At 43.2% G+C, this 22,512-nt stretch overlaps 1 protein-coding gene across 1 annotated transcript in view; it reads right to left on the reverse strand.

Annotated features, from left to right (window-relative positions):
* LOC110192978 (POU domain, class 6, transcription factor 2) overlaps positions 1-22,512 on the reverse strand; it is a 381,140-nt gene that overhangs the window by 236,387 nt on the left and 122,241 nt on the right. Inside the window, 2 exon segments of the mRNA XM_078152045.1 lie at positions 2,361-2,589; positions 8,645-8,739. Coding sequence (XP_078008171.1) covers positions 2,361-2,589; positions 8,645-8,739 — 324 coding nt within the window.

Consider the following 22,512-nt stretch of genomic DNA (forward strand, 5'->3'; position numbering starts at 1 on the left):
TCCCCTAAAAACATTTAGAAGGATTAAGTTGAATATTGACTTATACCAAGGTCCCTCAACAAACCCAGGCAACAAACAACAGAAGGAAAGTTTCCGAAGGTTAAGAGCATGTTTGTTGATGACTTTGTGACCCAGGTTTAACTTGCCTAAATCATTGTGGTCTCTGAGCCCAAGACCCCATTCACAGCAGCACAACCTGGCATATGTGACTTCTCCCAATGACACACAGAACAAAGGGAAATCCAAACACATGTACATGGAGAAAGTCACCCAAGAACGCTTACACCCTCTGACTCCACTGCTCCATTGTGAAAAGGGTTTCCTCTCTTCTTTGTGGACTGCAAGCAGCAGCAGCAGCATAGCATGTGGTTGCCTAGGGCAACACCCAAGGGTGGGCCTCTGGCTGCCTTCATCTACTACCTCACAGTGGGAAAGAGGCTTCGGCCATTTTGCTGTCCCTTGAGTTCAGCTCTCCTGGTGTCCTCTGGTGACAACTTTACAAAACTCTTACTCTTCTTTTTCCAATTCCATTAAAATTCTTATTCTGCTTGTTTTCTCCACTTTCCTTCTCTCCTCATCCTCTCTCTCTCTCTCTCTCTCTCTCTCCTCTCTCTCTCTCTCTCTCTCCCTCCCCTTTTCTCTCTCTGTCTCTATCTGCTCCCCTGTCTCTGTCTCTCAATGCAACAATAGTGAGAAATCAAGGTGCTCTGTGATGTGATGATCTGAAATGACTAAGGAAACAAAGGTTCAAGCTTCCAAGCATATTGATTTATTAAGTGATGTATGCTAATTGCACAATGAATTGGGACCAGGCCTCCTCAGCTTGACACTGGACCCAAAATACAGGCAAATACAGATTTTTATATGTTAAAAGAAAACAATTTTAATAAGAGGTAAGCCAGGATACAATTAGGTAATCTGATTTTTAATTGAAGGAACATTTAGGGGCTTTCCAAGTTGGGATGGGGGAGAGTGAACAGCTGTTATTCTCTGAAATCAGCAAAGAGGTATCCCACTCCCACCCCAAATGTCTGTATTCTATCAAAGGCACATAGAGATAGTAACTGATTGACCTAGATAGGTTTTAGATAAGACATACAGGTGGCTTGAGGCGTATAATTGTGAGAAAACTTCTCGCATCAATCTTTGGACCGAGCATGTTTCTGGTCAACATAACCTATGTCCTTTGCTAGGCGTATCTAAGCAGCAGATACAGGTGGTCCAGCTTCTTGACCACACAAGGCTAGGTTTAAAAAAAATTCAATTTCTGTCTCACAAGACAGAAATTGGACTAGACCCAGAATTGAGTCACAAGATGGAGTCAGGGTGGATCACTCAATTCCCACAACTCCTCCATCCCTTTGTTGAAAGGGGAACCATGAACTTGCTGTTTCATGATGATAAGCACAGCACATAGGCGCATTTGAGAACATATGGTCTGTTTCCTAAGTGAGGCTACCTCCTTATCTCTAATGGTAGCTTCATTCAATAAGGCAAAGAAGGAAGAAGGATCTACGTCCCTGACACAGCAGAAGATCAAACTCCTGTTCCATGACATTTCCTTTACTTAAAAAGGTAGATGTAACAACCAGGGATACTTGGCAACACGACTGGTCTGAACGGCTCCAAGACCTATCGCTCCACACTTCCAAGTACTGTCCTCTGCCTCACAGATGAGCAAAATGAAGCTCCATGAGGATGAGGACCCAGGCCCTCCCATGTGCATAAAGCAGACACACTCTTAGGGAAAGCTGCCAATGGATGCCTCTGACAGCCATAACAGCCTAAAAAGCCATCATCTAGATGTTTGTGCTCAAGGCAAGTACCAGAATTGGCAGGAAGCTTGCCCTCACTTGAGGAGCTCGAGGCCCAGGACCCTGGCACGAAGTTCTACTAGGAGATTGTCACATGGTCCCAGTGGAGCTGCTCACTCCAGTCCACCATCTGGCACCTTCCTACTTTGATTCTTCTCATTAACTAAGTGTTAAGCTCTATTGTTTCTATGTTGCTGAAGAAATACAATCGCTGTCAGCACCCCTTCAGTTTGGCCCCCTCTAAATTTGGTGCCTGTGGCAAAATCTTGGCTGCCCTAACTTAGTTATGACTTGGATCTCAGAGACTTGATCCTTAGTACATAAGTAGCCAAGATTAATGCACAAATCATGTTAAACAATACTGAGTTACTCTCCTAGAAATAAGGAGCAACTTCCGTTTGCAAGGTCCATGTTTGTGATCCAGACACTCCCTCTGACATGTGGAACAGTAGGCCTAGAGCCTTCAGCTAATTCTCAACAAAGGCAGTTCTGTGCAATGGACAACCCTGCTCACATGAGAAAAGACAATAGATAGATGAAGTTTACCTTGGAGATTTTGCAACGGCAAAGTCATGATGCCTCCCGCAGCTGCAGCTGCAACCAGCCCTTGGATGTTGGTGAGATTGGCGGTAGGCAGGGTGAGAACCAGTCCTTGTTGACCACCCAGCTGTCCTGCCATGTTGAAAGGAATAAGGATCGGCTGGTTGAGGGCTGGCGTGCCTCCTGGCATTACTCCGGCCACGGCAGAGGCTAGCTGCTGCGCCGTCAGCAGTGGCTACAATGAAACAAACAGGAACAACGGCTTTACCATCACAGGAGGGTCCAAGGAGAGAATGAGGGAGCTCATCCAGTTGGGTCTCAATCTAGTCCTTCCTTTTTTAGCTGCCCAAAACATGTCTGAACATGTCACTTCCTTGCTGAAGAACCTTCAGAAACTCCCTGTTTCCTCTAGCATAAAATATAAACTAAATCCCTTAGCTTGGCATTTGCAATTTTTCCATTCTAACTCCTACCACTTTAGCAGACTTTTTTTTGTGTATGTTCCTCCCTTTCAGACATGCTTCATTCTGGCCAAACTCTTCTATTTGCCATTCCCTGAATTCAACAATCTATCTCCAGTCTCTAAGTCATTGCCACACATTATCTGTTCTGCCAGTAATGCCCTCCCTCCTTACCTTAGACTCTTAGAATCCCTACTTTGTGCCCGATTGCCAGCTCTCTCTCTTCTCTCTCTCTCTCTCTCTCTCTCTCTCTCTCTCTCTCTCTCTCTCTCTCTCTCTCTCTCTCTCTCTCTCTCTCTTTTTCCTCGCTCCCTTCCTCTCTTCTCCCCTCCCCACTCCACATTGTCACGTATAGACCTTCCTTCATCCATGCTAGAGTCTCTCTCAGAGGAATGGGATTTCTTGGTGGGCTGATTGCTTTTTGTTTTGTCTCTGTATACCCAGGGCTCAGTAAGACACTCAGGCATCCAGCAAGTATTTCAAACTTGCCTCTTGGAATGACCTGGTATAGAGCAGGCTCTCCCATAGCCAGTACATGATCTGAGCAAGAGATAACAAAAGGTAGGCTGGCAGAAAGTGTTTGTGAAATGTGAGTATGTGTGTGTGTGTGTGTGCACACATGTGTATGTGTGTGATGTTTAATTCATTGCAAGAGCTAACTAGGCTCCAGGTTGTCTTATGAGGGTCTCAAACCTTTCTAAGTGAGACACCTCAAATTTCTGAAGCTTTATCCTGGCTGCATAGCATATCAGATCAAAAGCCTCCCTTGCAGTCAGGAAAAGCTGTTTCAAATCTGATCTCTGACAGTAGCTGTGCAGCCCTGGACAGGTCCCTTTACCTCTATGTGTCTCAGGCAACTCCCTAGGATTTATCTGCTAAATTACTGACAGGTTGTGATTAGCATCAGTAAAGAGAATTCCCACACTGGGAGTTCTACTACATTGTTGTGATATAATCATATTTGTGGTGCCATTATGTAGACTGCTTGTTTGACCCTGAGTGGGGCTCTAGGCTGTTTTCTCAGACTACAAGTTGCAGAGAAGGTACTGACCTGTATTGGTAAAGGGAGTTTCCTCACCTTGGAGTTCCTTAGACAAGTTTAGATTGATCTAGATCCCTAGATTAGACCTGTGAAATCACAGATCCAGTCCCAATTCTTATCCTAGCATGAAGAAGAGCTGACCTGGGTTGCTCCTGTGAGCAGACCCTGAACAGTCAAAATCACAGGGCAGCAGATTTTGGCTCAGTGTAAGGAGAGCTTTTTAGCAACCACCATCCAACAAGCAGGATGTATTCAAGGTAGGACATGAACCAGATCTTCCTGGTCCTGAAGTCACTTCTTTATCCATTATGTCACATACTGCTATTCTCTACATGATGGCACCACAAATATGATTGTATCACAACAATGTAGTAGAACTCCCAGTGTGGGAATTCTCTTTACTGACGTCATGTTTGGTTGGGGTAGTGGGCTCTGTCACTGCAGGGATGATCATCTCTTCACAATGTGATGAAATAAGTAAGCATTGCTCGGGAAGCCAATTCTTTCTGAGGCCCTTTCCGGTTTGGATATGTTGAGATTCTATGAAATATTTATGATCTCATCTTTATCTTTACCTTCTTTGGAAGCAAGCAGGACAGGCATTATCACCTCCATTTTGCAGATGAAGGAACTGAGGCAGAGAGAGTTTCAGTGACCAACCCCAAGATCACACAGAAACTGAGATCCTTGAGAGCAGGGACTGTTTCTTCCTTTTTTTGTCTTTCTTTGTATCCCCAGAAATTAGTACAGTGCCTGACACATGGTGGGCAATCATGTATGTCTTACTTGATCCAGTACATCAATAGCTGGCCTAGGGCTAGAATTGACATCTTCTCACTTCTAGCCTTCTAATCTATCTCTAAACCAATGATTCTCAACTTCTGGTTCTCACTGCTTGTTCATCTTCATGGGGTTATGGCTGGGAGGAAGCTGGTGTTATCCTAGCTGCTGCTGCCTGGAATGGAAATTGGTCTGGGACATGGCCTTGCCTCTTAATGATTCTTCCCTCTACCAAAAATGCCCCCTTAACTACCACCCAGCTCCATCTTTGGCCAAGACAATCATTACTCATCTTCCATGATGTTTCTTGAGATCCTTAGTGATGCAATTTTGTTGGTGACCTTCACTGAGAAAGCAGAAGTCTTGAAGACTTGAAGATATTTGGATGGGCCTTTGAATTCCTCAAGTCCAACCTCTTCTCTTGACAAATGAGGAGGATCGCCCACTGAGGCAAAAGGAGTTGACCAAAGTCCCCCTGGTTAAGGGGCAGAATGAGGAGTAGCACCTGGACCTTGAGTGCAAAGTCTAGGGCTCCTCCCACTCTACTACACCGTCTTCCTCTGACAGTAAGGTAGCTGGATGGTACCAGAGTCGTGAAGACCTGAGTTTGAATCCAGCCTCAGCTCCTTGCTAGCTGCGTAACCTTGGGCAAGTCCCTTCAGATTTCTCAGCCTTAGTTTCCTCCTGTATAAAAGGAGGATAATAATACCACCAACCTGACAAGGATGCTGTGAGGCTTGAATGAGATAGCATATGTTGAGAAGTTTCAAACCTTAAAGTGCTATATAATTCCACCTATATACTGCCTACCTGCATATTTGATTGACATGACTGATACTTATATTTTCTCCCTACAGGAAGGCATTATTATAAAAAGGTATTATTTCCCATTTAATGGAAGAATGCAAACATGAGGCATAAAACTAATTTCCTTAAATCATAAGTGAATGTAAAGAAAAAGGAAGCTGGGTTTGGGCAGGGAGGTCAGGAAGAGAGTAGAGGAAGCAAGTGACTGGCCAGGAAGCTTAACTTTGATTCCTAGGAAAACTCTAATTGTGGTTGTTGTTGTTCTTTTCTCAAAGACGACCGGTGATATCAGGAGGATGATGTCTTAACTTGCAAATGAGGTGGATTTAAGTGAGGCAGGGCTGTGCAAAGCATCAGCCTCAGTCTCTCCTGAAGTCATCTTAGTCCAGTAGCATGACATACATAGATCAGGATGACTGGAAATGGCCCCAGATGCAGTGGGAGACCTTGGCCTTCTAAAGCTAAGGTCTTTTCCAGGTCTTAGTTTGTTTGAGGCGACACCCATTCAGTGATTTAAGGCTAGGTAAGAATGAGGTTGTTTGAGCATGCCTATTCAAAAAATTCTAAAATATATTAACAAAGGGCTGGTCAGTGAACATACAGAAAAGGAGGCGGTGATCACAAGGAACCATTGTGGCTTCAACTTCCCAACTCCTGGCAGAGAAACAATTTAAGAAGTAGATCAAGACATATGTTTTAGCACATGGCCAATGTGGGGCATTTGTTTTGTGTTAGTATACATATTTGTTATAAGGGTTTTGTTTTTATTTCTCTTTTCCCCCCCTCAGTTGGGGGTGGTGGGAAGGGGTAATAACAAATGCTTTTTAGTTGAAGAAAAAGAAAGAACAATTCATGTTAGATTAACCTGTTGTTGTTGTTCAGCCGTTTTTCAGTCATGCTTGACTCTTTCTGACCCCTTTTGGGGGTCTTCTTGGCAGAGATATTAAAATGATCTGGCATTTCCTTCTCCAGCTCGTTTTACAGATGAGGAAACTGAGAAAACAGGGTAAAGTGACTTGCCCAGGGTCACACAGCTAGTAAATATCTGAAGAAAGATGGGTCTTCCTGACTTCAGGTCAGGCACTCTATCCACTGTGACACCTAGCTGCAGGAAACCAATAACAATAACAATAGCTAGCATTTATAGGGTACTTTATGGTTTGCAAATATTATCCCATTCAATCCTTATGACAACCCTGCAAGGTGAGTGCTTTTATTAGCCTATTTTTTGTTGCTGCTGTTCAGTCTTTTCAGTTGTGTTGTGCCTGACTCTTCATGACCCCATTTGTGGTTGTCTTGGCAAAGATGTTGGAGTGGTTTGCAATGTCTTTCTCAAGCTCATTTTACAGATGAGGAAACTGAGGCAAACAGGGTTAAGGACTCGCTCAGGGTCACATAGCTAATAAGTGTCTAAGGTCATATTTGAACTTAGGTTTTCCTGACTCTAGGCCAGGTGCTCTACCCACCATGCCACCTAACTGCCTTATCCTACTCTTATGGCTGAGGAAACTGATATAGAGACTAAATGATTTGCACAAGGGCCACATTGCTAAGTGAGCATCTATGACTACATTTGGACTCAGGTGTTCCTGACACCAGGCTCAGCACTCTATCAATTGTACCACCCAGTTGCCTTTGTTCTGGGGAATGCTATTGATGTGATTTACCTGGACTTTAGTCAAGTGTCTCACGTTATCTTTCTGGAGTGGGTAGAGGAATGTGGTCTAGACCAGGAGTTGCCAATGTGTGTACTGCCAATCCCATGGGGGTCTAAAAGTATTGCAAGGGTGCTATGAAGCCATGCTGCCTGAAGATGGAATGTCTGCCACCCCTACATGGGACTAGTTGTCAAGTAAATGTTATATAAACACTACTGGGTAGATAGAACACAAGTTCAGATCAAAACAAAAGAAAAAAGCTGTCTTCTAAGTCAGGACCTGGCTGGAGGAGTCTTTGGACACTGGACCCCTGTTTTTGTGACCATGTGTCATGCAGCACCACAAATGTGGCATGATTTGGTGGCGAGTCATGTGGCAAGGTTAGAGTTAGGAACAATGACAAGCATGTTGGAGTTGGCATCACAGGACCTGGGCTAAAAGCTGATTCTGCTACTTACTGCTTATGTGATCACAGGTAACACCTTTCCCTTTGTGAAGGGATCTCTGGCTCCTCACTTGTAAATTGAAGGTATTGGATGGTCTCCCTCAACATTGATGATTCTATGATCCAGAGGTTAGACCAACTGGTCCTGTACCGTCAAACTCAGGCTGCTTCTGTACCATTGAAAATGAGTGGGGCTCTTCCCTAACCTTTAAATGCATGGGCTCTGAAGACCCCAGTAAGCCAAGAGCCATGTCACAGGAGGAGATGCTACAAACAAGGTTGGTAATGATGGGTGCAGCCCAGTCCAGGCCAACCCAATCATAAACCTGAGAATTTTTCAATCCTTGAATTGGTGACCTCCCAATATATGTCAGATGACTAATTTCTAGAAACAGCAATGCTAGTAAAAGGGAAACTCAATGATACTGCTACAGACAGAGTGGAAGTATCTTTCCCCCTTTCTAAGAGTGTGAGGTGAGCACTGAGAGCCCTGAATCAAATGATAAGGGAGAAGAGTCTAGCCTCTTATAACTGTGTTATCGCCACCGACAAAACAAACCAGCAAAAAAGGAAGCCAAACCAAAACCCCATCGCCCTCCCCTCCCCCTAAATATTGGGCTTTAAAAAATCATGACTACATTTCTTTATTAATGCAGGAGCTGCGTATGATGTACAGTATTGTCAAACCCAATAAGCTGCACTTGCATTAAAATTGCATTAACTTTTTCTATTAAATCATGTCATATTTCAAAAACGGCCCTGGGAACACTGAAACAACTCAGTTGCATGCACACCCAGGCCGCTAAAGTTCTACTCTCTGGAAAGCTGTAAAGGAGCTGAGCGGCCCACTTGTGGGGGGCCCAAAGAAAACAAATACAGAGGGCCTTACATCATCCTGAGAGGCATATTTCTTAAAAGAGAGCACATCCCTTCTTCTCCCTTTAATAAATAACGAGGCTCTCATGCAGTTTCCCAAACAATAATTCATCACTAACTTTGCTCCACTGGAGTCAATTGGTTTTCACTCATTACTATTTGTTGATATATTTAGTCTTGCTAGATAGCCCCTCCCCCCAAAGCATGGGAAAGACACTGACCTGGGGCCCGACAGGGAAGGCTGCTGGGTGGGCCTGGGTGGACGGATGTTGATCAGTAGCACTCGTGTCAGCGGGTGGCGGGTTTCCTCTGGCCCCTGGCAATCAAAAGAGAAGCCTTCCCTTAATATCTAGGCTGGAAACTCACCATTTTCCTCTTATTGTGATGTCACAAGACCCAAATCCCAATATAATGGGCCAAAGGGGGCTTATCAATCGCTTCAGGACTCCAGTCATTCTCAGCAGCATCAATTATGCTCACCCTCATTCAGCTTGGCCAACTGATTCAGGAGGCTCCGTGTGCTGACAGCAGGGATACTGCAGCCCTCGACAGCCTGCCTAATGTGGTTTATATTAGACATCATTTTACGCGGAGCACAAGCACTCCCTTCCCAGGTGGGAGCTGCGTTTCTTCAGCTGCGATGAGCAGCCGCATTTCTAATTCCTCAAAGCAAAAAAAATTATTGGAGATGTGAACAAGTCACATCTCCTGGGTCTCTCTTTAATCAAGTGTTCCCCAGGCCTCTCCCCCAACCTGCCTCCCACACAACCCACACTTAGAGTTTAATTCATTACTATGTACAAGTTCTTCAAAAACAAAACCTTCACTAAATGTCACTTCAAACACTTCTCTAAACAGAAGCAGAGAAAAGGATTCTTGAGTGCTAATAGAAACAATCAAGCTGGAAACCAAAGCGTCACCTCAGCCCTGCCATCCTGTGCACAGACTGACTCTCGGGTCTCACTTTTAGCTCCGGGTGTCCCCACTTTCATTTAAAGTACAATCCAGGCTCCACCTCCCACACAAGGCCACTCCTGAACCACCCATGATCAGCATCCAGCTCTTCATCAAATGAAGCATTACCTTGTATAAACTTTGCTTTTATGTTGCATGAACTTATTCGTTCCCATGGTGTATCCATCACAGAAGCAGACTACTGGAGTTAGGCACCTGTGGTGGAGATGGGGTGGGGTTGGGGGCTGGACGGGTGGGGTGATTGCACAGGGACTTAGTTCTAGACTCAGAAGGCACCTTACAGGTAAGTTATCACATCCAACCACCTCATTTTACAGATGAGGAAAATGAGACCCAGAGAGGTTAAGTATCTTGCCTAGGGCCAAACAGCTCATAAGCATCTAAGGCAAAATTTGAAAGGGGGGCAGGGATTTGGGGGGTTTTATTTTTGCATCTTTAGTATTTAGCACAATCAGCCAAGAAGTACTTATTAAATGAATACTATGTGCCAGGAATTATGTTTAGCGCTGAGGATACAAAGAAAGGTGGGAAAAAAGTCTCTGCTCTAAAGAGCTCACAGTCTAATGGAGGAGACAGCCTGCAACCACCTCTGTATAAACAAGATAGAGCCAGGGTAAATTGGAGATAATCCACAGTAGTAAGGCACTGGAATTAAGGGGGATAAAGGAAGATTTAAATGAGATGTGAAGGAAGCCAGGGAGGCCGAGAGGTATAAATGTGGAGGGAGGGAATTCCAGGCATGGGGGGCATCTGGAGAAAATGCTCAGAGTGTTTGCTTTATAAAAGGGGCTTGTAGAGATTTTCGGATTGTATTGGCACCTGGACCAAAATCTTGCCAAAGACGATGATGGCAATATGGCCAAGTCTTTCCCAACTGTGTGTTTTATGTCTGGACAATTCCTAATAAGGATTAAGGGAAGGAAGGAACAGTAATGTGGATAGTGGATAGAGAACCAGTTGTGGAGTCCAAATGTCCTGCTTTGGACACATACTGGTTGTGTTACCCTGGGCAAGCCTCTTAACCTCTCAGAGCCCTAACTGTAGAACAATTTCTTATCTGTAGGGGTAGAAGGGATTTACTCTACTCTGTCCTATGTGAAAGAAGGAAGGAAAGAAGAAAGGAAAGAAGTAAGGAAGAAAGGAATGAAGAAAAAAGAAGGGAGGGAGGAAGGAAAGAATGGAGGAAGAGAGGAAAGAAGGAAGGAAACAAGGAAGGAAAGAGCAATTTTATGACTTCTATTGGCATTTTCTGATGGGTGGTTGGAATCCAATTCGATGTAGACCTGAACAAGCCCTGCTCTCCCACTGTTTGTCCTAGGAATAGCAAGTAGAAGACAATTCAAAACCTGTTTATTGGCACACCATGAACTGCCAAGAAAAAGGGGGGGGCATGATTCCGTCATACTTATAAATTTTAAAGAAGGTATTATCGGCTCATTTAAAACAAATTCTTCTCTATATTCTCTAAAGGGACAGACTTATAAATAATGGAAATGTGGCAAAAAATTCTGCAGCACATTAAACTACAAATAAAATTGAGTGCTACACATTATTCAATTGACTTCTATCTCCACTGCGATGTGTCAATCATAACCGCATTGGATAATGAGATTACGCAATCAGTGAGCCAGGCCATTATGCAGAAACCTGGAAATCTGATTAATTTGTAATATTTCTTGGTGCTGAAAGTCTGAAATGGACATTGCTCAGGGAATACTTACAAGCATTCTATTGAAATTCCTAAATTGATTTGGAACAAACTAATAAAAACACAGACTTGCTGACATTTTATAAAGTGAATTCTGTCAAAGTACGTTTGGCATTTTAATGATTGCCGTCATTTAATAACAAGGGTGAGATGACCTATCATAATAGGCAGAGGTGCCAGCAATTCCCCAGGAAGCTGCAAGAGAAGACCTCGGCTTTCGGGAAATTTTTTTTTTAATGTTTGATTAACTTATTCTTCAAAAACAGGGAGGCTTAGTTATTTTTGAAAAGAATGCACATAACGGGACATTGTGTAAAGCCCCCATCTAAATCCTTTTCTCTCCCACCGTCTTGACCTCTCAAGTTTCTCTGCATTCTCTCTGTGCCTTAAAGAGCCAGCTAGCTATCAAGCACCTTGGACAGATCTTTGCATTCCATGACCACCTCTTACTCCACCCCCTGACAATCAAAACCAGTCCGTTTTTCTTTTTTAAATGCTCTTCTTTTTGCTTTAGTCCATACTTATCTGCTGACTGTCCTTTTAGGAGGAACATGGATGAGCTGGGGAAAATTCAGGGGGAGGCAGCTAGGGTGACAAAGGGCCTTGAGTTGAAGTCATGTAAGGATTCATGAGGAACTTGGCAAGTCAGTGAGGTGCAGTGAAAAGAAAATGTGTTTGGAGTTGAGGCCTAGATTCAAATGTCAGCTTTGCCACACAAATGACTTTGGGTAGATCACAACCTTTCTGGGCCTCAGTTTCCTCATCTGTAAAATGAGGAAGTTTAGACTTGATGACCTCTAAGGCTCCTTTCAGCTTTAGATCAGTGATCTTATGTTGGACCAAGAGAAGATCTCAGGGGTATGTGAAATCTGTTTTCAAGTATTTAAAGGATGGTTGAAAATGAGAATTATTTTAGAGGCAGTTAGGTGGTACAGTGGATAGAGAGCTGAGTACTGAAAGGTTTGAGTTCAGACACTTATAAACGGTCTCACTCTAGGCAAGTCTGTCTACCTCAGTTTCCTCAGCCGTAAAATGGGAATGGTAACAAGAGTATTTATCTCCCAGGATTGTTGTGAGGGTCAATGGAGAGAAAACTTGTAAAAAAGACTTAGCACAGGGCCTGGTACAATAGTAGGTGCTTAACAAATGTTTGTTTTCTTCCTTCTTTTCTTTCTTCCTGATGGTTGTAGAGCACAGAACTTGGAACAATGGTTGCAAGGTGCAAAGAAGTAAATCAGGAAATGTCTGCTTGCCAGAAAGAGGAGCTTCCTGACTACTAGAGCTGTCCCCAAGTGTCATGGCATTTGGGGGAAGTCATAGGATCAAAGGTTTTGAGCTGGAAGGGACCTCAGGAGACTTCTACTGGAATCCACCCCATGATTTTACTGATGAAGAAACTCAGTCATTCAGTAAACATCAGTAAGTACCTACTGCTCAAATTTACACACACACACGGATAGTAAGCCTCACAAACTGGATTTGAATCCAGGCCCTCTGACTCTGGGGCTGTTGCTTTTCCCACTGAGCCATCCATCTTCCCACAAAGGCTGGTAGACCACTTGCCAGGGTAGCTGGACTTGATGCCTGTGAAAGCCCTTCCAGCCGTGCCATTTTATGGCCCTGCCTGGATGTCCTTAGGCTGGTATTCAAAAGGCATGAAGACTTTCCCTAGTACTTTAAAAATCACCAACCTCTCTATGTTTCCACTTTCATCCCACACTATGCCTTGGAGCATGAGTCTCTCATATGTGCGTGTGTGTGTGTGTGTGATGCACACTATATATATATACATACATACATACATATATATAAATAAAATATAAAATATACAGTATGCTATCTATAATACACGCCATATGTGTGTGTATACACACATATCTCTGTATACTCTCTTAACCTCTCTGAACTGCAGGCATAAGTTCGTAGGCTGTAAGTTCCACAAAGATGAAGAGAGAGCTCACACTGTGGATGTCATGCATCATGGAAGCATTTGATGTCTGCCATTGCTCCATTTTGGTCTCTGACTCCCTAGTGCCTAGAACAGTCTCTGACCTTTAGTTGATTCTTAACAAATGTCTCTTGGTTGATTGACTGACAGAGGCAGCCAGGCAGCGAGGTGGATAGAGCTCTGGGCTTGGAGTAAGGAAGATGAGTCTGAGTCTTGCCTCAGACTATCACGGGCTACGTGACTGTAGGCAAATCACGTCACCTCTCTAGGCCTCATTTTCCTCACCTGTAAAATGGGGGTGATAATAGTAGCCACCCCCCAGAGTTGTTGGGAGGGCATGAAATAACATACGTACAGTACTTCATAAACTTTGAAGCAATATACGAGGTGTCCCAAAAGTCTTAATACAAGTATGAGTTTTTATTGTTCTCCTCGTTACATAAAACAGATATTTTAGTGAATATTTTTACGTGCCAGGCACTATTAGGTGCTAAAACAAAAACAAAGCTGTCCTTACCCTCAAAAAGCTTACTTTCTTTGAAGAGAAATCATAATTAGCACATTATTAATTAATATCATTAAATATTATATTATATGCATGTGTGTGCACACATAAATACATGCCTAATCAAGTCCATGTACTATATGTACATGTGGTACGTGTGAGTGTGCAATTCACGTTATGGTAGATGGATGGGGAAGTCACTAGTAACCAGAAATGAGTCAAAGGCACCTAAAGAAGGGTGCCTGTAAAGGCCTTGGTGCTTGGGGTGAGTCTTGGAGGGAGCCAGGATTTCCTGTCTCTTCTTTGACTGTAAACTTCTTGAGGGAAGGACCCCGTCTTACTCATTGTTGTATTTCTGTACCATTGCACTGCATATGGTAGGCTATGCAAGCATGTGCTGAGGTCATTTTGATGTCTAAACAAGTTCACAAGCAAAGCCTCCAGCAGGGTCCCTGTTACCATGCCCTTGGGGAACACTCTGCATTCCACTCTATTCCCGTGGTTTCCCCAGAGTACGTGTGTGGCCTCTCTTTCAGCCAGCGTGCCCTCAGCTCTTAAGTACCCTTGGTGACTTGCAGTCATCCAAGCAAAGACTTTCCTGCTTCTTCAGGAAGTGCCCAGCTTGGGCTCCTTGGTGTAAAGACCGCTTGCCTTTGCTTTGGTTAATGGATTGCTCCCACAGCACTTAGGAGTTGTCTATATCCATCACCAATTGAAAATTTTGTAGGGTTTCATAGAGGATTGATTATAGTAATAGTTGCAGAGCCCTTCAAAGTCTGCAAAGTTCTCCCTTATTAGTGTCATGATGACCCTATGATGAAGATAGTATAGATACCATTAACCCAACTTTATAGATAAAGAATCCAAGGGTCAGAGAGGTTAGGTGATATGTTCACAACCACACAGTTAGAAAGGGTCAGAGACAGGATTCAAATCCAGGTCTTCCTAATTCCAGGTCTGGCACTCTTTTCTCTACACTAAGACTTGGAGATGCCTCTTACAGACACAAGAGTCTAGAAGTACCATGGGGGAAGAATAAGAGGCAAAGGGAACCGGGAGGTTGCCAATACTCTTAGAGAAAATGTTTAAGTGACATCCTGAATGGCTATGCAGAAAATTAACTGCATTCTTCAGCCTTACAGTGAAGGCAGTCCAGACTTACCTCTATATTGTCAAGGCAATGGCTTTTGTAGAATATTTAAGCCACTTACCTGCGAACAGAATTGCTACAGTACTCACACTAAGTCTACCTAGAATAGGCCAATGAAACATTGTCTCAGCATTTTCTTTTCTTTCATCCCATCAGCCCAACTATTTATTTAATTCTAAATATCTCTTCCACTGGTAAGCAAGTCTTAAAAGGGAAACCACTCTTCGATTACATTGCTACCAGTGGTACAAACCTTTATTTTGGTTTTGAGTGCCCATTTGAGGCTGGTGATTGCCTCTAGAAATAGCCATAACAGACTAAACCAAATGTCTTCTAAGCTGGAAGTAACTTGTAGCTCTAAGGATTGATTACCTTCTGATTTCCTCTAGATCTAAACACAAATGCTGCTCCTAATTCATAATGCCAGTTAGCTTAAGCATGGCCAGTCAGTCACATAATCTCTTATCCATGGTGAGAACCCAGAGGTATTTTATTCATCTGATATGCTGACAAGTTTCAGGGTCTATCCCCTATGTTTGCTGACAGTCCACACTGATCATTTCTAGTTGATTGGCACATGGAGCCCTCATCCACAACTAGGACCTTCCTTGTTGGGTCAAGGTAGAGAGGCAGATAATGAACCTAATCGGCTGGGGTTTCTGTCCGACCTTCCTATGCCTCTTGGGGTTGGTGATGATGATAATAGTTAATATATGTTTTAAGATTTGCAAAGTGTTTTACACATAGTACATTATTTGACTCAATTGGTGCCACTGCCTCAGAAAACTTCGGAGGAATGGCCAGCCATTGGCAGGAAGTTTTGGGCACAGTGAAAGTGATCCATCTAAGTGACAGTCATGCTAGCCTGGGGAGGAGAAATAACAGTCGGTTTGGAATCAGAAGAGCCAGTCTGGCACCTCCACTCTGCCACTTACATCTGGGGGACCTTGGATGAGTTATTTCCCCTGTCCTGTTGCATTAGATGTAAAATGAAAGGGTTGAACTAGTTTCTGGCTAACATCCGTTCTAACTCTCATGATGATTCTGCAGCAGCAGAGAATTATCCATTAGCTTCAGTTTAGGGACGATGAACCATAACGGGGGAGTGGGTGGGGTTGGTTATGAGGAGGTGTATTCAGGCCCCGGTGTGCTGCATTTGCTCTGAGTGATCTTGGGCAGGCATCCCTCCCAGTGTGCCGAAGGATGCCTGATCACCATGTACAGCTACCTCTCTTTTTCATATACCAGATCAGCAGTTCTCAAAGTATGGTCTAGAGATTTCTGGGAGTCCTCAAGACCCTTTCAGAGGGTCTGTGAGATCAAAACTATTTTTAGAATAATTCTAAGACATTTGAATTTCTAATACAGTAAATACTGATAGATACAACCTATGTTAACAAAAGGCCATTTGAGGAGGGTGGACTATTCAACAATATTAAGAGAAACAAAACACCTGAGGACCAGTGATCTCGTTAAAAGAGTCAGAATTCAGAAAGATCTTAAGAGGCTGGGACATTGGACCAAATCTGATAAGATGGATTTTAATTGGGACAAATTAAAACCTTATAATTGGGTTCAAAAATCAGCTTTAAAAGTTTAAGATGGGAGAAATGTGGCTGGACAGTGATTCATCTGAGAAAGATCTGAAGATTTTAGTGGACCTCAAGCTCAACATGAGTGAATGGCGTGATATGCAGGTAAGCAAGCAGGCTGTTAGGATCTTGGGCTACATGGAAAAGCAGAGCTGCCAGGAATGGGGAAGGGAATAAGCATTTCTATAATGTCTACTCCATGACAGGCTTTGTACTAAGTGCTTTACAAATATTATCTCATTTGATTCCCATGACAATCCTGTGAGGTATCGGGGTAATTATCCTGCTTTATTCTGCCCTGGTCAGATTACAATCTGGAGAAATGTTTTCTCTTCTGAGTGTTCCATGGTAGAAAGAGCATGAATAAACTGGAGAGCATATGAGGCAGCTAGGGGATGCCACAGTGCATAGAACCCTAGACTTGGAGTCAGGAAGACCTGAATTCAAATATAACCTCAGACACTTACTAGTTGTGTGACCCAGCACAAGGTGCTTGATTTCTATCTGCCTCAGTTTCTCTATCTACAAAATGTGGGTAATGATAGTACCCAGTACCCAACGTTATTGTGAGGATAAAGTGAGATAATATTTGTAAATCGCTTTAAATTAAAAACAATATATAAATGCTATTATTGTTACTATTACCAAGAGGATGGAAACCAAAAGCACTCTTGAGTTCATGCCAAGTGAGGATTGGTTGAAGGCCCTAGGAATGTTTATTCTGAAGAAGACTTGGGGGAAGAGTGATAGCTGTGACCCTGGACAAGTCATTAAATTTCCCAGGGATTTAGTTTCCCCATCTGTGAAACAGGGGTGGGCAGCCTATAGGGCTTCTGAGGTCCTTTTCATCTCTGCATCCATGATCCTGTGATCTCCATTTCTTTGAAGAGCCATTACATGGGAAGAAGATTGGAAATAGTCACCCATGGCTGAATTGGAGTCATAGATGGGAGTCTGAAAGACTCAATTGAAGCCTGATGGCTTCAGATAACAATCATAGCTATGCCCAAGTAGAAGGGGCTTCCTTCTAACTGGAGGGCTTGAAGCAGGGTGGACAGACACTTGTCAGATATGCTTGCGAAGGGTTGGACTCCATGGCCTCCAAAGTCCCTTCCAATTCAGAGATCCTGTGATTCCTGATCTTTTCCTGGAAGCATTATAAATACATCGACTCATTGTTAAGATTCACAAAGGGAAATCACTATATAAAATCACCATCTGGTGAATGATTATGTAAAATGAGGAATATGTGCATAAAATACCTTCTTTCATCCTTATTAGTCTGGTTTGAAATTTCTCATTTCTGAATGTCGAGTTTTCTTTGCAAGGAGTATGCCTGTATTAGTTAATGAATATACTTTCCCCTCAAATTGTCCCATCTTCCCAACTCTCTTATAGTCAAGGGCCCCACAGTCCACTGCCACACACACTCCCAACCATGCTGTTATCCTTGACTCCTGAGGCTCTCACTTGCCATATCCAATTTGTTGTAAAAATATTGTCACTTTAAACTTGGCAATAATAATAACTAGCTAGCATTTACATAGCATTTTAATGTTTGCAAAGTACTTTATAAATATTATCTCATTTTATCCTCACAACAACCCAGGGATTTAGGAGCTATTATTATTACCCTTCAGCAAGGCTGAGAAAAGTTAAGGATTACACAGCTAGTAAGTGTCTGAAGACAGATTTGAACTCAGGTCTTCCTGACGACAGGTCTAATGCTCTACCTACCGTGCCATCTAACTGCCTCTCCAAAGCAACCCTTGTATGTGTCCTTGAATGCCCGATCACATGGCCATCACCCTGGCTCAGGCCCTCATCACCTCATGAGTGGACTCTCATAATAGCCTTCTTCTTGGCTTTCCTGCCTCAAGTCTGTCTCCACTCCAATTTATCCTCTAAGATGATATATCTGAAGGTATGGACTGACCACAATCATCTTCCCCACTACACCCACTCAATAAAATCCAGTGGCTCCCCATTATCTCCAGGACCATTTAAAGCCCTTCACAATTTAACCCCTTTCTGTCTTTCCAGTCCTTTCAGACTTTTTCTTCCCTTCCCCTATACTACATGCCATGTCTGTGCACTGGTTATGCCCATGCCTAGAATGCTGTCCTCACTTCTGCCTTCTGGTTCCTATGACTTCCTCCAAGACTCAGAACCAATCTCACCTTCTTCAAAGGGCCTTTCCAAGTCTCTCCTCGGCCCCCCTCCCCAAGAAAGTGTCTTCCCTTTGGGGTTGGCCTCCATCTCCTCTGTACACACTTTCTTAATACCCAGTACTTTCCATGTTCTCTTCCACATTAGAATGTGAGCTCCCAGAGAACAAGGTCTATGATTTTGCATTTCTTTGTATTCTCATCACTTAGCACAGCGCCTGGCACAGATCAAGTGCTGAGAAAACACCGCAACGTTGTGGCATGAAATCCTGAGTGAAGGGTTTCAGACTAGAGTAAAGGGTCTTCAGTGCATCTCTTAGCACTTCCAAAAGGAAATCAAACCCAGCCACATCTGTCCTTCATTTACTCTTTACAGAGCTGAGCCTTTCTACTAGGCCACATTATGAAACAAATATATCAGTTTTTCTCTTTAGAGGCTATAACATGTTCTGGTGTCTTCTCTTCCCTTTAAAAGAGGATACGGGATATACCACAGAGATGAGAAGGAAATCCAATCACCAGCATGTATCCCTCCTCCCCACTGGCTCCCTGTGAAAACCTCTCACTCCACCCCTACCCCTGTAATGGCCCAGACAGCTTTTATAACTTGGGCCCTTCCTTCATCCCAAGAGGTCAGATTCCACTCCATGCATTAGCACAAACATAATCACATTAAGGTCACTGAGAGCTCAGATGCTCTGTTTGCTATTCAGACATCCTTCCTTTCTGGTTTGCTGTTAGCACCTGAGAAGGAGAGAATGGGAAAGGTTACTGATTACCAGATGGGTGGTAGGATGCCCTGCTCATTCATGGCATCCCGTCAATGCCATTTCTACATTCACCTGGCTTTTCTTTCTATTTCTTCAAACTTCACTAAATGCCAAAAGAAGAGTGGAAATATCTGTGAAAATATTTTCAAAGCTACTCCAACTGTTGAGCGCTTTTTATTTTTATCAAGATTTTAAAAAATTGATGATCTGTCTACATATCATCTATCTATCTATCTATCTATCTATCTATCTATCTATCTATCTGTCTGTCTGTCTGTCTGTCTGTCTGTCTGTCTGTCTGTCTGTCTGTCTATCTCAACATTGGTCAATACCATGACATGGTAGCCGAGGAAGCTAACGCAACCTTAGTTTGCAAGAAGAAAGACCCAATGCCTATGCCTATGGTCATGTCACATCTGGAGGCTTGGGTTCTCTTATGGGCTCTATGTTTTAGGAAGCACATTGCTAAGCTTGCAAATGGAGTAGTGGAGATGCAGGAGACCCTCTAGATCATGCCTTAGGAAGATTAGTTAAAGGAACTGAAGGTATTTTAAAGCAGTCATATTAATGAGGAAGTATCTATCTCTAAGTATTTGAAAGGCTGCCACGTGGAAGAGAGATCAGCCTTCTCCTGTTTAGTCTCAGAGGAGGAACCATGTATGGACGCTGCAAAGAGGCTGATTTAAGCTCAGCGTCAGGAAAAATGTGCCCATACTAAGAATTGTCCAGAAGTGGAAGAGGCTGCATCAAGAGCGACCATGAATGAGAAAAGATGAATGGATGAGGGATGCAACACTTACCAAGTACTTACCGTGTGCCTGGCCCTGCGCTAAGGACTGAGCTTAAAATACAAGCAAGGAAGGCAATCCCTGCCCTCAAGAAGCTTGCATTGTAATGAGGGGCATGTAAAGGGGAAATGGAAAGAAGGGGTAGAGGAAGGGAAGGGGAAGAAATAAACATCTGTGGAACACTTTCTATGTGCCAAGTACTGTGTTAAGCACTTGCTCATTTAATCCTTATAGCCACCCTGCAAATGGGTGCTATTATCCTCATTTTACAGTTGAAGAGACTGAGGCAAACAGAGGTTAATTCAAACAACCACTAAGTGTCTGAGGTTCACAGAGCTAGTAGGAGTCTGAATCAGGTCTTCCTGACTCCAGACCCAGCACTCTAACCACTGCACTTCCTAGTTCTTAAAAAGCAGATGGAAGGGTGGAGATGGCATGACTTGGAAACTATCCAGTGACCAGATGCAGAGATCTGGTTCCAGGCAGTACTGGAACAAGCTCATGTAGCAGAGTCCATAGTGGCTCCAAGGCCAGAGGAGATTCTGGGTTTTCATGGGAAGGAGATGGAGAGATTCCAATGATGGTGGAGTATGCAGGCAGTGGGGGAATGTCAGAGACATGAAAATATTGCTCTAAGTTCTGGGAATAAAAACGTAAAGAAAAACAGTTTCTGCCCTCCAAAAGCTTCCATTATAATATGTATATAACAAATACACTGCTAAGTAAACCCAAATTATAGACAAAGCTTGCCCAAAACCATCTTTGTTCTCAAGGAGCTTCAACTTTAATAGAGTAAAAGAACATATACAGTAATAAGTGAATACAAATACATACACACACACACACACACACACACACACACACACAAATGTACATGGGGCAGCTAGGTGGTGCCATAGCAGATAGAATGCTGGGCTTGGAATCAGGAAGACTCATCTTCCTGAGTTAAAATTTGGCCTCAGACACTAACTAGCTGTGTGACCCTGGGAAAGGCACTTAACCCTGGTTGCCTCAGTTTCCTCAACCATAAAATGAGCTGGAGAAGGAAATGGAAAACCACTCCAGTATCTTTGCCAGGAAAACCCCAGATGGGGTCATGGAGAATCAGACACAACTGAAAATGAATGACTACAACAAAAATATCTACATATGTGTGTGTGTGTGTATACACACACACACACACACACACACACACACACACACATATATATATATATATATATATATATATATAATATGTATGTATATATGTATGTGCATGTGCACTTGTGTAGGTAGCATTTGTATAGAGCTTTTAGATTTGCCAGGCACTTTACAAATATTAATCTCATTTTGCTCTCACAACAACCCTGGGAGGTAGATGCTATTATGATCTCATTTTTACATATGAGAAAACTGAGGCAGATGGAGATTCAATGACTTACCCAGAGTCACAGTTAGTAAGTGTCAGAGGCTGGATTTGAACTCAGATCTTCCTGACTCAAGGTTCAGCTCTAGCCACTACACCACTTAGCTGCCTCTATGTAGCCATGGAACGATTAAACAAATTGTGGTGTGTGAGTATCACAAACAGTAAATATGAAGAATCCAGAGAAGCATAGGGAGGGTTATGTAAACCAACGCAGAGTAAAGTGCATGGAACCTAGAAAACTACATCTACTATCTATGTAGTAACTAGAGCCCAGTACGTGGAAAGAATAATCAAACCAGCTTTCCCTGCAAAAGAACTGAGACAAACCCAGTTTTCACCCTTCCTTACATGTCTTTTCACATGCACAACTGCACAAAGTCTCTGAAATGGTTGAAGCATCAGTGGTCATGGCCAAACTGTTTTCTCTTTCTTTTTCCTTCTTTGTCAGAAGAAATGGCTCTCCAAGGAAGAGGCAGGAAGAAGGAGATATTCAAGAAATTAAAGTTATATAAAAAGAAAAGCTTTTAAACCACTTTTAAAAGGGAGAAATATATAGAAGAAACCTTTCCCTTCGCTTTCTGTCCTTGACTCCTTGAGAAATTCCTGAATGCAGAAAGCCTCCTCTGCAATGAGGCAGACAGATAATTGGACATTCAGAGCAAGATTCAACCAAGAGTTGCCATCGGAGAAGTCATTATTCCAATTGAAAGTGATGGCATCTGGATCCTGCAGTCCTGATACACATGCTACAAGAGCTCGAATGCCTCTGACAGAAATCAGCTGATGATTATGCCTTAATTGCTACAAGCAAGAGAACGGGAGTCTAGGGAAAGGAGGTGGTCACTTACCCAGTCTGCTTTGAAAGGTGGTTGGTGGCCAGTCCTCACCGAACTCAAAGCATCTCCACTGTTCAAATTCAACTGCTAGTCATCCCTTTAAGGCAGGCCCTCTCCTCTGCATTCTCTCCTTTTGTTACACGCTAGTATTTCTGAGCCAGAGGCACAAAGTCACTGCCACCATAGTATACAGAGACTTACCAGCTTCTTCCAGTGGGAGGCTCCTCTGTGACATGAG

The sequence above is a fragment of the Phascolarctos cinereus genome, unplaced genomic scaffold, assembly GCF_003287225.1.
Source record: "Phascolarctos cinereus isolate Bilbo 61053 unplaced genomic scaffold, phaCin_HiC Scaffold_4;HRSCAF=312, whole genome shotgun sequence".
Taxonomy (NCBI): domain Eukaryota; kingdom Metazoa; phylum Chordata; class Mammalia; order Diprotodontia; family Phascolarctidae; genus Phascolarctos; species Phascolarctos cinereus.